This window comes from Anopheles bellator, chromosome X (genome assembly GCF_943735745.2).
Source record: "Anopheles bellator chromosome X, idAnoBellAS_SP24_06.2, whole genome shotgun sequence".
NCBI classification, from domain to species: domain Eukaryota; kingdom Metazoa; phylum Arthropoda; class Insecta; order Diptera; family Culicidae; genus Anopheles; species Anopheles bellator.
The window spans coordinates 7,732,788-7,750,933 of record NC_071287.1 but is presented as its reverse complement, the minus strand read 5'-3'; the positions used below and the strand labels follow the sequence as shown (position 1 = coordinate 7,750,933).

The 18,146-nt window shown below is 49.0% G+C and overlaps 2 protein-coding genes across 2 annotated transcripts in view; both read left to right on the top strand.

The window, feature by feature from the left end:
- The first annotated feature begins 213 nt into the window (after positions 1-213).
- On the top strand, positions 214-7,615 carry LOC131213180 (glutamate receptor ionotropic, kainate 2). Its single transcript, XM_058207164.1, has 15 exons — positions 214-226; positions 966-1,055; positions 1,127-1,284; positions 1,935-2,076; positions 2,160-2,336; positions 2,423-2,443; positions 2,528-2,680; positions 2,742-3,130; positions 3,186-3,446; positions 3,845-3,982; positions 5,467-5,604; positions 6,632-6,830; positions 6,927-7,158; positions 7,223-7,338; positions 7,439-7,615. Exons 1-15 carry the CDS (start codon positions 221-223, stop codon positions 7,613-7,615), a joined length of 2,397 nt encoding a protein of 798 aa, XP_058063147.1. The 5' UTR covers positions 214-220.
- Positions 7,616-15,790: 8,175 nt separating this feature from the next.
- LOC131213434 (sushi, von Willebrand factor type A, EGF and pentraxin domain-containing protein 1-like) overlaps positions 15,791-18,146 on the top strand; it is a 19,311-nt gene continuing 16,955 nt past the window's right edge. The window contains exon 1 of the mRNA XM_058207473.1: positions 15,791-17,138. Coding sequence (XP_058063456.1) covers positions 15,791-17,138 — 1,348 coding nt within the window. The remainder of the gene's footprint in view (positions 17,139-18,146) is intronic.

The following is an 18,146-nucleotide window of genomic DNA, read 5'->3' as shown; positions in this document are numbered from 1 at the left end:
GCGCATCTCACCGCAGGATAGCTTTTTGGCTTCGAAGCGTGGTAAGTTCGTCGCACTGGCGCTGAGTATCCATAGCTCATCGTAGCGTCTGGAGCCGGTTCTATTGATTCCATTTCCTGCGTTCTCCACAGTGTGCCATCTGCTAGGAGTTGGTGTGGCCGCCATCTTCGGACCGCAGTCATCGCACACCGCCAGCCACGTACAGAGCATCTGCGACACGATGGAGGTAAGCCAAACTGGACCGACCAAGTGTTGGAAAAAATCAAAGTAAAGCAAGTATTCTACGCCGTTCGTGCGTGGCCCCCAATCTACGTCTGTATCGGAATTGGGAAATGACAAAACGGTGCTGGGTTGTGACATGTCTCATTCATACCAGCCAATAGGCTTGCCCGGCATGATGGGCTTGGAAACGCCGTACAAGGCGTGACCGTAACGTAGCAACAGCACCTACGTTGTTACATTGTAGCAACAAACTAATGATATTTCGATGCGACATTGTAAAACATGCACCGCCCATTGGGACTGTTTTCTTCACACCACCCATTTATCTCTCTTTCTCTCTTTCTTCAAGAAGGAATATTATTAATTTTTATTGGAACGGGCCACCCGTCCTATAGCGGTCCTTTGCTGCATTAAGGCGTGTGAGAGGTTCTACTTTCATTGCGAAACCGGGGAATTAATGTCAAACGTCAGGCGCGATGGGGGTGCTCACAGTAATTGAATTTTTATCACTCCACTCCAAGATGATAACACGTTGGAATTGCAAAAACTCTTGCTCTTTGCCAATCTTGCTTATCGTTCAATTTTTGCACACATTGGTGTACATTTCTCATCAACTTCGCTCGTAAAAACACAACGTTACAGTAAGCAACAAAGCTTGTTGCCAGTTGCGATTGCCAAATAGAAAGAAGTCAAGACTCGTTTCTTCTTCCCTTCTCGACCTCCGTTGACACCTTTGTCCACAGATTCCCCACCTGGAGACACGCTGGGACTATCGGTTGCGGCGTGAAAGCTGTCTGGTGAACCTGTATCCCCACCCAAGCACGCTGTCGAAGGTAAGTCCTCTCTGTAAGTAGTCGATAGCGCCTTCCCAACTCTTGCTCTTGCTGTGCTCTTCCTTGTGCAGGCGTACGTCGACCTGGTCGCCGCCTGGGGCTGGAAGTCGTTCACCATCATCTACGAGACGAACGAGGGCCTCGTGCGTATGCAGGAGCTACTGAAGGCGCACGGTCTGTCCGACTATCCGATCACCGTGCGCCAGCTGAGCGATTCCGGTGACTATCGGTAAGTCGAGAGAGAGTGAGAGAGAGAGAGAGAGAGAGAGCCAGCAGCGGTACACACTTTCGAGCAATCCACTCGATCAGTGTGTCGGTGTCGAGAAAATTTAATTTGCAAATTATTTGAAACTCCACCTGCAACCTGTCTGGTAGTGGGGTGTGGTTTGTGGTCCCCGGCCTTGTCCCGGCATCGTCATCCCTTTGGGAATTTGCCACCCCGGGGGTCTCCGGCTCCGACAAATTGTGGGTATTTTCTTTATACATTGGGCGAGAGAACGGAACTTCGGCTCAAGTTCTGCTCCCAGGACTCGACGATGGCTGTGAGAATTCTGTGAGGGTGTCAAGGCTATGACGTTGACGAGACGTTGGTTGACGTTAAATTTATATGAATTTACAAATTGAAATACCCAGCGGTTCCTCAACGAGCCGAGTAACGAGCCGAGGTATGATTGGGGTGTTTGATCGCGTGATGGTTCCAATTCTTTCGGCTCAATCGCTGCGTCCCTTCCGTAGGCTCCTCTGGTATATAAAATACTTACTCGAAACTGCTCGAAAATGTGGGCTGCTAGCCGAATGTGCCAGCAGGGCCCAGTTTGGGCTGAGACTTGATAATTGATTTGTACTTTCATTGCGCCACACAAAATCCCAAAACCCCAGGCCACTGCTGAAGCAGATTAAGAACTCGGCCGAATCCCACATCGTGCTGGACTGCTCGACCGAGCGCATCTACGAGGTATTGAAGCAGGCCCAGCAGATCGGCATGATGAGCGATTATCACAGCTACCTCATCACTTCGCTGGTAAGTAGTACCGTAGCTCTGCCGGATGGTGGTGGCGTTGGGCATCAGCGAAGCTCTGTCACCGAAGCGTCTGCCCCATACAGGATCTGCACACTATCAACCTGGACGAGTTCAAGTACGGTGGCACCAACATCACCGCGTTCCGGTTGGTAGACCCGGAGAACCCGGAGGTAGCGCAAGCGATCCACAACTGGACCATCGGCGAGACGCGGCTCGGCAAGAAGGTTGACTTCAAGTCGGCGGTACGTACAAGCAATTTCGTTTTACCCTTTTATTCCTTTCCCTCAATTACTTCATTCGCTTTCGTCCTTATTCGGCTCACTCTTTTGGGGGGAACAACCACTAGGAGAACGTGACCATAATTAAGGTAACCCTATTTCAAGAGTTGGGGTGGGAGAGACCGTTCTTGGACCTCAGATCTAATGTGTAGTGGCTCAATTGCCGTTTACAGGCGGAAACGGCGCTGATGTACGATGCGGTGCACCTGTTCGCCAAGGCACTGCACGACCTGGACACCAGCCAGCAGATCGACATCCACCCGCTGTCCTGTGACACGCAGGACACATGGCCCCACGGTTACAGTCTGATCAACTACATGAAAATCGTATGTGCTATGTGAAATCGGGCTAATCGCACACGCTAACGAGCTGCTCTTGTCCCGGTAGGTGGAGATGCGTGGCCTGACGGATGTGATCAAGTTTGACCACCAGGGCTTCCGGAGCGACTTCGTGCTGGACATTGTCGAGCTGGGGCCGCAGGGTCTGCGGAAGAGCGGCACCTGGAACTCGACCTCGGGCGTGAACTTTACGCGCACGTACGGCGAGCACCAGAAGGAGATCGTCGAGATCCTGCAGAACAAGACGCTGATCGTGACGACGATCCTGTCCGCGCCGTACTGCATGCGGAAGGACTCGGCGGAGAAGCTGACCGGCAACTCGCAGTTCGAGGGCTACGCGATCGATCTGATCCACGAGATTTCGAAGATTCTCGGCTTCAACTACACGATCCGGCTGGCGCCGGACGGTCGCTACGGGAGCCACAGCAAGGAGACGGGGTAACTACTTCGGAATTCCAACATCTTCTCTCTCTAATGCTCTTACATTCACCAGCGAGTGGGACGGCATGATCAAGGAGCTGCTGGAGCAGCGGGCCGATCTGGCGATCGCCGACCTGACCATCACCTTCGACCGGGAGCAGGTGGTTGACTTCACGATGCCGTTCATGAATCTCGGCATCTCGGTGCTGTACCGGAAGCCGGTAAAGCAGCCGCCCAACCTGTTCTCCTTCCTGTCGCCGCTCTCGCTCGACGTCTGGATCTACATGGCGACCGCGTACCTGGGCGTTTCGGTGCTGCTGTTCATCCTGGCGCGGTGCGTACTACTTCATTGGTTTCACCACGGACACACGGGCCATTACATACGAACAACCACATACACACCTACACCCTTTCCAGCTCTCCAACCCCTTGGTAGGAGTCCTCCAGAAAGTGTGCGAAGTTGGGAAGGGACACCTTCGTTTAAGTCAAGCGATCCCGCAGGTCTTATTTCAGTCAAGTCTTATTCAGTCGATTCTAGCGTCATGGACGTGGAAAAAATTCCCCGGTCTAGATTTCGGCTTAGGCGATAAACTTTGTTTTTGTCACATACTTGATAGTAGCACATCACATCGCCTTCTTTCTCTCTCTCTCTCTTTCTTTCATTCCTGCTCGGACTTTCACTTCTCGGGGTTAACCGGTTAACTCGGCTCTGTCCTCGGCCGACACCATCAGCTTCACGCCGTACGAATGGCCAACGCCTAACCCGTGCGATCCGCACCCGGAGAAGCTGCAGACGCAGTTCACGCTGATGAACTGTATGTGGTTTGCGATCGGCTCGCTGATGCAGCAGGGCTGCGATTTTCTGCCGAAGTAAGCCCGTTTTTCCCCCGGTCTGGAAGGTCCGGTCCTGAAATCCTTCCGCAATCTTTGAGTTTTGTTTCTCGCGCCTGTTGATTAGATGAGAGTTAGCTGAGAGCGAGCCGAAGCCGTTGGTCCTAGTGTCGTGTGGTTTCTTTCTCCGTTTTGGCTTGGTTTGATTTTGCAAGTGAGCGGGCTTTCGTTTTGTTTTTGTCACAGCATCGCGTTAGAATTTTTTTTTCCCCGTTCTGTAGTTCGTGTTTCTGTTGGTGCATTCACACGTCCTGGTCCGGTTTTCTTTTTGTTTTAGCGAGTGTGTGTGCGGGGAGCTTTGCGGATGTTAATTCGTCCTAGTTTCTTAAGGGATGACTTACTGTCGAGGTGATGCCGATTAGTGAGTTCCAAACTGTCAAGAATGAGCTGAGCTTTTTTTTCTGTTCCGACTTGAGCACGATAAACAAACACCGTGGAACGGCACTTGGCACTGGAGAGCACTGAAGGGAGTCGGTGCAAAACAAACAGTAGACCGGCTAGGCCGAAGAATGATAAGCCTGGCAATTTCCTATCCAGTGATAATCCGCCCTCCGAGAACTCCATTCACCGCGTGTTCAGCTTGTGTCGTTAAGTGCAGTTGCGTTCCCCCTCCGGTTCTCAGATTATGCGATTGATTGAAAGCCCTTCTTGGAGCTTAACGGCGGAAGTTTTCTCCGGTGAGAGGCGTCACCTAAATTTAAATTCAATAAACGGAACAACCGGATCCCAAGCGAAATCCCATCGTGCATTGCGTCGCGGCTTTTCGTGGACGCTCTAGGGGGACCTAGCGGAAGCAGCTCTCTCGGCTTGGAAAATCTCAACTGGCGGAAATATTTTAATTATTTGCCAACGCGAGGCGATTGCTTCCGCCGCCGCCACCAACTCTGGAGGTGCTGGTACTGGGAGGTCGGTGACGATAACTGGATGACTTCGTAATTCATATTTTCTTTTCTTATATTTTTTGCTTCCAATCTCCAATCAGTTTGTTGTTTGCTTGCGAGCACGTGCACTTACCTTTGCTTACATTTACTTCATTTACATGCACTTACATTTTGCTATGGTTTTATTTTAGTTTTCGTTCTATTGTTATCACTCACTGGTTACCGTTTTGTTTGTTACCGATTTTCCTTCATTTTCGTCCTTAAATTTCTTACTCCTTTACATTTTGTTCAGTGCCTTTATTTAGTCATTTATTTCACAGTGTACTTGCGATTTTATTTGTTCAAACATTCTTTCGAGTAATGTTTTCTTTTTGGGTCACTTTTGGTGTCGTTTATTCGGTACGACATCAACAACCATCAGTTTTAGTCCCTTTTCGGTACCACTGCCCAGTCCTGTACAACCACAAGTAAAACAATCCCAAAATCACCTACACACCCACACACGCACACATCGAACCGATTCATGGGTTGAACCACCGTGTCCACCGTTCTGTTGCCAATCCACTCCACTCCCCGCTCCAGGTTCACCCCGTACGAGTGGGAAAACCCGCACCCCTGCAACCGGGAGCCTATGTTCCTGGAGAACAGCTTCACGCTGCTGAACTCGCTCTGGTTCACGATCGGGTCCCTCATGCAGCAGGGTTGCGATATCGCCCCCAAGTAAGTGCCGCGCCCGTCACCTTAACATTTGTGTTTGTGCGCTTTCTTCTGTTGTCTGAGTCGTTTGTGCTTTTCGACACCTACTTCCGGTGCCTGCTCATCTCCGCTACTAATGCTCTATGTCAATACTCGCTGTCTCTCTGTTCCGTAACACTTTTCCTCTCCGTTTCTCTCGCTCTCTCTCTCTGTCTGTTGCTCGCTTTCTGTCTCTCGCGCGCTTCGAGTAGGTCTTTGTTGTTTTGCAAGGACCTCTTCGTGTCATTCATACACGCACACACAAACACACACATACATGACTGTGCATTAATCAATCCATCATCCCATAGCGCGGTCGGCTCAATTGTAGATAATCGAAGAATACTTCTCAGGCGTTCGCAAGCTTGTTTTGTAGCGTGTCTGAAAGAGACGCGAGAGAATTAACGAGAAAGGAATATGAAGATGAGAGGAAAGTACTCAAGAAGCACGAATCCTTTTCCCGGAACCGGAACAGCACTTACCGGAAGCACCTTGCACGGAACGCGCGTACGCCGCTTGCGTGCGCTCCGGTGCTCCAAAGGGAAAATTGGGTAGTTACGGTCCATACGATCAGCAGCGCCTAAAATGCTGCAATCTGGTGTTCGAAACCGTAGCTGAGTTTTGCTCCTCCTCGGTCGCTTGGCTAGCGCCCGTAACGGGCTCGGGTAGAATGCTCCCTACGCACGTGTAACGTGACCCGTACTGTGCGTTACGCCGTTCGGTGTAACGGGTTCCGGCATATCGCAAAGAAGCCTCGCTCATCTTGCCCCCCCCACACATCCATCGCACATTTCGTTCCGATTAATTCGTGTATCGCTTGCGCCGCCGCTATATTGTTTTGTTTTATTTCGGTGCCACTTCTGTTGCTCGGCGTTACGGCTCGCGACGATAGGGCGATATCAGCAAAAAAGAAAAGCAAAAAAAGCGTTAGGCGCGTATAAAGGGTTAGGGTAGGTCGGGCCTCTAATTTCGTCCCCGTTTGTTTATCTTTTCTTCCTCACCCGCGCGTAAGGGCCGTCTCGACTCGGATGGTGGCCGGCATGTGGTGGTTCTTTACGCTGATCATGATCTCATCGTACACCGCCAACCTGGCGGCGTTCCTCACCGTCGAGCGGATGGACTCGCCGATCGAGTCGGCCGAAGACCTGGCGAAACAGACGAAGATCAAGTACGGGGCGCTACGGGGCGGCAGCACGGCCGCCTTCTTCCGGGTAAGTCGCTGGGTCACGGTCAAGGTCTAGTTTCGCGATCCGTTCATGGCTGTTGCTTGCGTTGGTTTGGTGGTGTCTGCTTGATCTGGGCCACAGGACTCGAACTTCTCCACGTACCAGCGGATGTGGTCGTTCATGGAGTCGGCCCGACCCTCCGTCTTCACCGGCAGCAACGTCGAGGGGGTCGAGCGGGTGGTGAAGGGCAAGGGCAGCTACGCTTTCCTGATGGAGTCGACCTCGATCGAGTACGTGATCGAGCGGAACTGCGAGCTCACCCAGGTCGGCGGGATGCTCGACTCGAAGGGCTACGGTATCGCGATGCCCCCGAGTAAGTATTGCGCGGGCGAAACGGGCGTTGACTTCCGGTAATAATCGCGGCTCGACTGTTTCAGATTCACCCTTCCGGACGGCGATCAGTGGCGCGGTGTTGAAGCTACAGGAAGAAGGAAAACTCCACATACTGAAGACCCGCTGGTGGAAGGAGAAGCGAGGCGGTGGATCATGCCGGGTAGGTGTACGAACGATCAGTGGATCCGGTGCTCACGCTCTCACACTCGCTCTCTGTCTCCCTGTCTCTCTCTATCGCTGTGTCTGTCTGTTATGACTAGGATGACACATCAAAGTCGAGCTCCACCGCGAACGAGTTGGGGCTGGCCAACGTAGGCGGAGTGTTCGTCGTGCTGATGGGTGGCATGGGCGTGGCGTGCGTCATCGCGGTGTGCGAGTTCGTCTGGAAAAGCCGGAAGGTGGCCGTCGAGGAACGGGTAAGCCCCATTCTGCACTGATCCCGGGCATTTGTTGGAGCTGGCAAAAAAGAAGTCCACGATTGGCGAGTAGGGCTGTAGAAGCTGTGGGAGCGAAGCGAAAAAAAACCGAACGAAGCATGAAGAGTGGTTTTCGAGGCAGGTGAAGTGTTGTGAGGGGTATGCTAGAGGATAGAGCCGCAGGGTCCATATCCCTGCTTGGGGTAGCGTAGTTGATTGATTCTTCAGCGTACGTTCTCTTTTGCCATCGCTCCTTTCGGGCCAGTTTTTCACATCTTTGTCTTCTCTCTCTTTCTTTCTCTCTCTCTCTCTTTCTTCCTTTTCTCTTTTGCTGCTTTTTGCTCTTTCTCTGTGTCTTTTTCACGGTTTGTTTTTTCCTCTTTTCATCTTTCTGCTATATCCATCTATTTTCTCGTTCCCGTTTCGCTCCGTTCGAGCACTTTTCCTGCTCGCCTGGCAGGAACCGTATCAGAAGAAGCAACCCAAGGAGTGCACGTTCGAGTAGATCGGGCATCCTTCATCCCCCCCCAAAGCCCTCCACGCGCCCAGAATTTTCTCTTGCTCCTCTTTCTCTCTTTTCTATCTTTGTTTCGCTGTGTCTCTCTGTCTCTCTCTGGAGTTTCCTGGGGCACCGGCACCGGCGAAGACTAGTTCTAGTGTCCGTGTCCGTGTAAACCTCTGACCCTCTCGGAGCTCGGAGCTCGCAGCCCGCACTTTATCTACCTGTCAACCTACACCCTCCATGACACCCTTCTACACAACGAAGATGACGATGATGATGATGATGATGAACGGTCTAGGGTTTCGTAGCGAAGCCAACAAATGATTACCAATCGATGACCAATGCGTTTGGCCGTTGCCTCCGTTTTTTTTGTTTTTTTTTCGTTTTGCGATCGGACCGTCTGCCGGGGGAAAACATGGGCTACATACGACCATCCTCTCTCGAAGCCCAGTCTATTCATATCCACACCGATCCACACCGATCGCAATCAAAGCCAACCAGCCAGCTCTTAAACGTTGTAGAACACCAAGACTCGGTGACCAGCAAAGCGAGACAGGTCACGGTTGGTTTCGATAAAATGGCACTAAGCGCGAGAGAGAGATTGTGGAAGTGTCAAACTTGTATCATAACAAACTTTTAAGTATGGCCAGGTAACAGGTAGACGATACAAAACAAGAAAGAAAAAACAATACCAGACCGTATGCTAACGGGAACTAGCTGGAGTTGGAGGCAAACCCTACGATATGAAATAATTCAAAACTGTGTAATGTAATGCTCAGACGGCGGAGATGGCACTGAGGCAGGAAGCTCGATCACCAGGAGTGAAGCAACGCATGAACGTCACTATACATTAAACCTTTTTTGTATAATGATCGAAACGAGTAATATAAAGACAAAATACATGAGGGGCAACACACAAAACCAAAAGGAATGGATTGAGAATGAAATAGGCAGCACATGAACGTCATCTCATCGTGAGATTGACCATCTTGGAATTGTTTGTTTTTGTCATATTTACTTATCTGCTAGACAGTAAACGGAACGGTAATAAATAAAAAGCTGAAAATAAGCGTTTCGAGCGTTCAACATTCAACACCCCACTGCAACCAATTACGGCGAATAGCGAAATCTTCTCCGCCGATACTGTCTGCGTTGTGCCCAACCTTTAAAATAACACGTTTCATCTTCCCGGTCGACACCACAGCACTCTAGCTCTAGCTACCTATTGCCGCCGTAATACCCGCATTGCAGCATCTAATTTCCACTGACTCCGCCCAGACATCCATAGGTCCCGTATATAGAACGAACGAACGAAAATAATAATACAATCTACGGATGGATACCCAGACACCGCGGAATCAAAGGCCACGCTGACTAGCCCTAGCCAAGAAGCGCACAGCCAACGGCCAGACCAAAACACAAACTTAGTCGCAAAATAGCACTAGCGCAATAGCAACTCCAACCTGTTGGTGTTGCGCCTCCATTTCGACACGTGCATCAACCACCGGGGGCAGCGATCGATGAATGTCTGGACAACACGTGTCCCGGTACATTCAGAAAAGGTGCTAGCTGCGCTGCGGAGTGCATGCAGATTTTGGCTGACGGAGTTGCTCTCAGACGTTGTCGAGATGTTGTTGTTATGTTATTACAGAGACTTTGGACGTAGTCGAGACGGTCGGACAACAACGAACAGCTGCCCCTTGGTCAACGATCGGCTCCGTTGTGTCGAAGAAACTCTGCCGACTGCTGGTAGGTGAGTTAAGGTCACCGGTGATGCGGTTCTTCCCCATTCTCTCTTTCTCTCTCTTTCACTCTTCAGCCCAGGAAAGGGACACCCGACGAGTGAAGAAGCCTCCGTGGGCTCACCAGGCGTCTCCACGAAGAAGGTCGAGCAGTAGGAAGATGATAGACACCAGACATCTGATCTGACTTTGATCCCGGATATGGCAAAGCCATTCATTGACACTGATATTGTCGCCGCAATCAAAAGGTCTTGTTGCGGCGCACAAAACAAAGCGTATTTCAACAGCAAATGAATTGGGCTACAGTACAAAGTAAAATTACTTTAATTTTTTCAAAAATCAGTTGATTGAATAAAAAAAACAGAGGCAACACTTGCGGATCAAATTGATCAAACTCACCTAAACACCAAAAGTATTGACGTACTTTATACAATCGCCAGGTATTATTGTAGACCGGTATGTTTCTTCATTTAACTTGGCGAGTTCTGTTGAATTACATAGGGACGTTGTTTCTACCGTATTACAGGCTAAAGAAGGAGATATAGAATGTGCCACCGATTCATCGCAAATCGATCAACCTGCGCAGCGCATACGGATGATCTCACGGATGAGTCACATGTTAGGCCGTACTGGTCGGTTCTGTACACGATTACAAAAGTCAACCCCATCGGCATGGATGGATAAAGATGTGGATTATTTTCTAAATGTTTACTTCATTACTTCGGGCTGGAATCGCACTGGAATAAAATCGATGAGTCTGCTAGTTCGTTCAGCCGAAGCTGTGTGGTAAACATCCCAGAAGTGCGCAACAGAAAATGCCGGAAGTAGCCGGTGACGGTGATGTAATCTCCAGGTGCGCTCGGTGGACGCCACTCTCTCGAGCGTGTGTTGAGAACGTCACCATCGTTTTGTAATGGTAAACATCGACCATCCGACTGCGACCGGGCCATAAATTATCAAAATTATTTAAACAATGGAAAATCTTCGTGACACAATTCGTTGATCGCTCTGCATGATTCGAGACGAGATGTTTCGGGCACCGTCGACGATTTTTTTATGATCAGCGCGTTTTCAAGTGGTTCCACCACCAGAGCCAGGGCGCAACCCGAGCCAAGGTGGACTGCGCGCTCTTGAGATCCGAGCAGCACATTTTCGTTGAAGGTGTTTTGCCAGAACTGCATTTTCTAGGTTGCTTTGCCCCAAAAACGAATGCGACATTCGACAAGTCGTCATTCGTTGAATTTTTTGTTCATTAAGTAGAGAAGTCCCCGAACCCAGCTTTCGAGGTTCGATTTTTCAGGAACAACCCAACACACTTCAGTTAAAATTCAAGTTTATTTAATTTGACTAGTTGTGAGTTGTGTTTGCCAAACGCTGTTTTAAAATGTATGTAAGCTGCTATTTGATTTCTTTGATTTTTTGGATAGGGCATATGGGAACACCTGAACGGTTCATACGAAGACGTCTAATGTGTCCATTAATCAGTGCGATTTTTAAATTTTCCTGTTCACGTCCAGTTCTGCGATATTTCGTTTCGACGGTTTGCTCTGATTATGACTCACTTTCTGTCTTGATCGCCCCTCGGGTTTCTAGTTTTAAGTTTCTCCTCTGTACGGAGTTTAGCATTAAGTGTCAACTAAATCTTGTGGCCCGTTAACGGAATAAATAAATAACCAGAGTCTTGTAAAATTCGAGTTTTCTTTTGCTTCGATGAGTCATCTGAGCAGAGTACGCTTCCATAAGATTTGCGGAACATTCGTTTTCTGCAAACGGTGAGCCACAGGTTGTGTTTGTCGTTTCCAACGTATGGGCCAAGGCCAAATTCATCGCCTTCCGGCGCGACCACAACGCGGAGATCGCCCGACATCCGATGCCATACGCCGAGTTTTTAGGGCGCAAGCGGAACAGAATGGGAAGAAGGGAGCAGTTGCCGGTAGATCGTGCTGTCTCGATCGGTTCATCGTCTTGGACATATTAATGGGTGTGGAACTTCACCTGGCTATCATCAGTAAACGATCGTGCGCTCGAGAGAGAGAGAGAGCGATATTGGAACAAAAATGATGCACGATCAGTGCGGGTGGAGTGAGATGGTACGATCGCTCGGCTAATGGCGGGCTCACTCGCCATTGCTTCAATTCAGTATGAAGCCACCACCTGCATTATCGATCTTCGATAGAATATCTTCGACAAAAATGTTCCTCTCAGTTCGCAAACAATTACCAATAAATGCTTTTGTCAAAACGTGTTATTTCATCATCACTTGTTCATTTATGTCACATTTATCGTTTACTCTTAGTCATCTATTAGATATTTTAATACTATTCATTATTTTATTATCTATATTAGTTATCATTACTATAACGGGCAAATTGAATTTGAAATATGAAATTTCATGTTCAAATTTATTAAAACGGGCAAATGAAATTTGAAATTTGACATTTGAAGTTTTATGTGCAAATGTCAAACAAAACATATTTTTCTAACATCACACAACCAATGCCTAGTTATGGGCATCATTTGTTAGATCACATCAACAAGCAATGCAAAGCATCAACAAATTAATTTACTGCGCCTTAGTGTTGCTTTGTTCATCCTTTAGTCAAACTCCAGAACGCGGAAAATGTATTCGGTCCAATGTTTTACAATAACAGCACAGCGGTGACATTAGATGTTTAGACCATTCAATAAAATCGAATTGCTGCCGTGCTCCAGTATTTGGTTTCTACACCAAATTTATAAAGGTATCCCTTTTTTTAATAAAAATATTTCATATTTTGATTTTGGTCGAATTATGTATTTAAACGGTTACAAATTGCCAGGCAGTGTCGACCAATTGTCAGAACAGCCTCGTACCGGGTGCGTAATAAAATCGTGCATGTTTCGATTGTTAGCCAAGAAAATAGAATTTAGCTCGTTTTCCTCATATTACTTGACGGAAGATCTGTTTTCCCTGTCCACTACTGCCTTATTTTTCTCCGTTCACTTTTCATTCTTTAGTTGGCGGCTTTATTGAGCCATTAATCCGCCTGACGAAAAAACAGAAAAAAGCGGTTCACAAATTTTCAAACGAGTTGGAAAAGACGTGCTAAAGAATCACCGGAACGAATGTTGCATGGTGTCGAGATCGCGTTGACAAATTTTCATTTTTTTCGTTTCTGACGCATTTCTCATTTTCTCGACCGCTCGGGACTCGGCAATCGAAGAAAAAACCCAAAGCCCGCAGGGTGCATGAGCCCTACGAAAATTATGTACACAACGCTAATCCATTTATGTCCACAAGCAACGGTGTTGAGTAAATCAGATGCTATAATCTGCGATCGTTGAACATAATCCAAGCAACGCAAATCATAATCACTCAAAAATCAAAGACGCCAATCACGACAGAGTCCTTTCCATACTGCCTTTTTATTATTTCCATAAAACCACAAAATATCAAATTACGTCTTTATGATTAAACAGTATAGCAATGGTTTTGAAGGCTCGCTGTAACATCGCTACGCCGAACATTTCGAGATTTGCAAAATATTTATCACACTTTGCCAATCAACAATCAGTCTAACACATGATAAGAAAATAATCGCGTATTAGTGCAAACGAGGACACACTAAATAGGTGTTTCCATTGCCAAGAAGTGTTGTGTAAATAATGCTGTGAACCCGAAACATAAACGGGCAACATAAATGGGACGGTTTGTTAATTGTTTGTTGCAAAGAAATATAGTTGGGGCAAACATAATTTGAGCGTAGTAAATGAAACAGTCCTCCAATGCCTTTTGACGGCCAGTTTCGTGATATTTCGTCTCGACGGTTTGCTCTGAGTATGACTCACTTTCTGTTTTGATTAACCCTCCGGTATATAGTTTCAAGTTTCTCCTCTGTATTGAGCCAACTAAATCTTGTGGCCCGGTAAGTGAATGAATAAAAAACCAAATAAGAGTCTCGTGTAAGTCAAGCTTTTTTTGCTTCGATGACGCATCTGAGCAGAAAATGCGCTTCTAGAAGATTTTCGGAACATTCGTTTTCAGCAAACCGAAAGCCACCAGCTGTGTCGTCGTTTCCAAAGAATGCGCCAACGCCAACGTTGTTACAACAAAAGGTGGAGGATTCGTCGTCGTCGTCGTCAATTTTTTTCTTCCCCCAGCTCGACCACGACGCGGAGATCGCGCGCGCATTTTCGCCTCTTACACAGTTACACGACGCCCAACGCCATGCGCCGAGTTGGTTGGAACAAGAAGAAAAAAAGAGAAAAATGGAAAGAGAAAGAGTGGATCGTTCGTTACATCGCCTTACACACCTACACTTACAAGCAACACCGTCGTGCGCTCGCGAGAGAGGAAACTTTAAGCTCGGTGCGGTGGATGGGGTGGATTTGCGCACCTCACATTTCGCAAAATAAAAAAGAAATCACCCAACGGCTGGTTCCAACGTTTTTTCCTAACGACGGTTCTGGCTTTTCATAGTGCAGATTAAGTTACGAAAAGCATCATGCAACATTTGGAATATTGTTATAACGTTCTTTTCGATGCGCGAAATAGCAAAAACATTTCATTACTTTTTCGGCCCATTCGGTTCAGTTTCGGCTTTTCCCAATCCAAGCAACGTATCGGCTGTCCTGTGCCGGCTGGCCCTTTTGATTGTGTTAGAGCTTGCTGCAATGGGCTACGGGAGAGACACAAAAGCATCCCTCGTACGGAAGGGTTTCTACTTCCAACACATGCATCCAGATCCGAATTCGAAGCACAGAGAAAGTAGATCTATCGCTCGGACGCTACACCACCACAACGATGCTGTTTACCTATCCCGCAGCGTATACTACAAGAGTCGTTCCTCAGAATCCGTGTCCCTGAAGAACACAAAAGAACACACCGGATGCGGTCCAGACGCTGCGGTCAGCTTGAGGTGCGACTCGGTGGATACTGCGCCGTAGAGAGAGTGTGTTGCGTGTGTTGAGCCGAGTGCAGCATCTTTCCGTGTGTTTTGCCAGAACTGTACTTTCTGAGGTGCCGAATTGCCGAAAAACGAATGAAATGAAATTTGCTCCAGCGAAGAAGTCGTCCTTCGTGTGGTTTTTTGTTTCATGCTATTGAACCAACGAAAGTACGGGGCTTGTTAGAGAGTTCGTAAAGTAGAGAAGCCCGCGGCAGCCCACTCAATTTTCGTGGTTCGATCTATGAGACACATCTTCGGAAATCGTCCGCCAAATTATCACAGGAATCGCTTTGGCCGAAAGTGGAATGATAGTTGGTAGGGTGCATCGCGGGGGGGTGGGGTGGGATGGAACGAAGGGCATCGGGCGCGAAAGATCGTGCGCGGTGAAATTACTAACACCAGTAAAAGTAGCGCGAGCGCGCTAGCCGAAGAGTCCCGCCATCGGTAGAGAGCAGGAAAAACCTATGTCCCGTGTGTGAGGGTGGAGCGAGATGGTGCGATCGTTCGGGGGGATTCGTTACATCCAGCCGAGCCGAGAGAGAGAGCCGGAGGCGGTTAAGGGTTGGCTCAAGTCCCGATCTCGTGCCACTTTGTGAACGACCGCGGTCAGGAGAGAAGTTCCCAAAAAATTTCGTCTGCCCCCGTTAGTGTTCTGTGAGAAGTTTCAAGTTCTAAGTTCAAATTGTACCAAGTATTCTGCCAAGTCTGAAAGTGAAATCAAAGTGCGGAGTGAGATATCAGCCGGACCAGAGCTGCTCGTGATAAGTGACTAACGCGTGGCCCAGTTCGCATCGGGAACTTGGGATCCCGCGCAGGCTCAGGCTGACCGAGTGATTAGACCGCGAGTGAGCGTGGATAAATGATGGAAGTGACCTCTTTGGACATGCAAGCGGGCTTTCAGTTTTCGTTTAGTTTCAAAATTCCACTCGATCCACTCCAGTTTGTGGCCAATTTTGTGACTGAGTGGAAGGTGGGTGTGCGTTCAAACGTTGCGGAATCCGTGCGTGGACAGTTCGTTTCGATCATGTTGCTCGTTTTCCTGACCCTCTTACTGACGCGGGGGGTGGAGGGCGCACTCGAACCAGGATCGACCGTCGGATCGACCGTCGAACCGGATGGTATGACGCCGTACGGCCGCGGCTGGTATGACGACATTTGGGAGACCGTTCACGCCGTCACGCTTCCGGAATTTCCGAGTGACATCGAGCTGGCGCAGGCGGAAGCGAACCAGCGGCTCCGCCAGGTGAGCCGGCGCTTCCGGGAAACGGTCGACGATATGCGCAGTGCCAGTGGTGACCGTCTCGACATGGTGTTCCTGATCGATGCCAGTGCCAGCGTTGGGCGGCAGAATTTCGCGGCCGAACTGCGCTTCATGCGAAAACTGCTGGCGGACTTCGACGTGAGCCTGTACGGGACCCGCGTCGCCCTGGTGACGTTCAGTTCGCGGCGCCATGTGGTGCGCCACGTCGACCAGATCTCGGTGCCGTCGGCCGCCCAGGACAAGTGCACGCTGCTCCAGGATCAACTGCCCGCGATTCGGTACCGTGGCGGAGGCACCTTCACCTACGGTGCGATGACCGAGGCCGAGGCCATCTTCCGCGGCCCAACCGAACCCAAGAGGACGCAGGTGATCTTCCTCATCACCGACGGTTACTCGAACGGACGCAGCCCGCTGCCGGTGGCGAAGCGGCTGAAGAAAGCCGGCGTGCGCATCTTTGCGATCGGCATCGAGACGGGCAACGACGAGGAGTTGGCGGCCATGGTGACATCTTCGGCGCACCTCTATCTGGTCAGTAGTTTCGAGCAGTTCGAGCAGCTGGCCCGCCAGGCGCTCCATCACGACTACCGCTTCGGTGCGGCCGCCCCGGTCGCCAACGGGACCGTGTGCAATCGGCTGTGTGACGTGCGGAACCTGAATGCGACGGGCGGATGTTGCGATGAGCTGGCCGAGTGCGGTTGTAGCACCAACTCCGGACACTACCGGTGCTCCTGCAAGCCGGGTTACACGGGCTCGGGCCTGCGCGGGGAGTGCTATCCGTGCGCGAACGGAACGTTCTGGAACCAGGCGGGCGTGTGCGAAACGTGTCCCCATGAGCATCAAATCACCCAGCGGCTCGGTGCGCTGTCGGTCCGCGAGTGCGTCTGTCGTCACGGCTACCAGCAGAACGAGGACGGGCGGTGTCAGGCGGTGACGTGCGTGGAGCTGCAGCCACCCCCGAACGGATTCTTCGTGATGAACCCGAAACCGTGTGGCCGGGTGCTGAACGCAGCCTGCGGAGTCCGCTGCCGCCCCGGGTACGAACTTTCCGGAACGAGCATCCGCCTTTGTCAAGCGAACGGCACGTGGTCTGGGACCGAGGTGAAATGCACACGTAAGTACCAATATACCAACCGCCCCCACCCCCCTCCCACCACTCGAAAACGCAATCCTAAAACCCACTGAGCCAAACGCTCAGTTTTCAACCCTTGACTGCGAACTCGTCTACAAAAACGTTGGCCGCAAAGCTGACGGCCAACCATTTTGTTTTTTCGGGTGTAACGGTTACGAGAGGACAAGCATCATGAACAGCTTTTTCAGAGCTGAAAACTGAAAAAATGGCGGCAAATGAAAGGAGAGTTGAGCAACACTCGTTCCGCTCTCGGTTCAAAGCCAAAGGCTGAGGCTTCCGTTTCGAGATGTTTTGGAAAGCCTTATGTCAGAATTTTGCTTTTTTTTTTGAGACACTTTAAGACAAAAATGAGACGAACCGAGGGTGTACATTTATCAAATAGTTTAATTGATAGTGAATATTATAAAAGCATGTAGCGTCAGACAACTTCATGTGGTCTCCTCGAAGTGATAGTGATAAAATGTAGTGAGCAGCACTTATTCTATTTGTTATTTAACTATTGATTATTATAATACTTTAATCATTTCATATTTTATTTTGGATTTTCTATTCATTTACTATTTTACTTATTTAAACGAGTATTAAACACCAGCGTAAAGGTAAGTACTTTGCAGTTGATCCTTTTCTACCGTCTTTCGCTTTCGCATTCGAAACCGATTACTAGATACAGTCACTTAGAACCCTACGAACGAGTCACTGCCATTACATTAATGACTGTTGTTGCGTCACTTTCAGATGTTTTGCACTGATAAAAAAAGCTTGTTTTTGGGAGGAAATTATGCCAAATTATTGCTCACATCACATTTCTACCTATATTCAGTACACGAAAATTTGTTCGAACGTGTTCGAAGCTACAAAAATCTCGTTATCAGTACCTTATAAGAATGGTTAAAATCGAATTATAAACTGTATTTACATGACAACTAAGGAGTTGTAAAAATGCTAGTTGTCTGGTAATGCTAACATTTTCTCTCAGTGTGTTGCATAGTG

Bases quoted from the DNA above. Each gene is read 5' to 3' on its own strand.
- LOC131213180 (XM_058207164.1), top strand. The intron at 1,056-1,126 runs GTAAGTCCTCTC...TTCCTTGTGCAG, and splicing joins ACCCAAGCACGCTGTCGAAG to GCGTACGTCGACCTGGTCGC. The intron at 3,983-5,466 runs GTAAGCCCGTTT...TCCCCGCTCCAG, and splicing joins GGCTGCGATTTTCTGCCGAA to GTTCACCCCGTACGAGTGGG.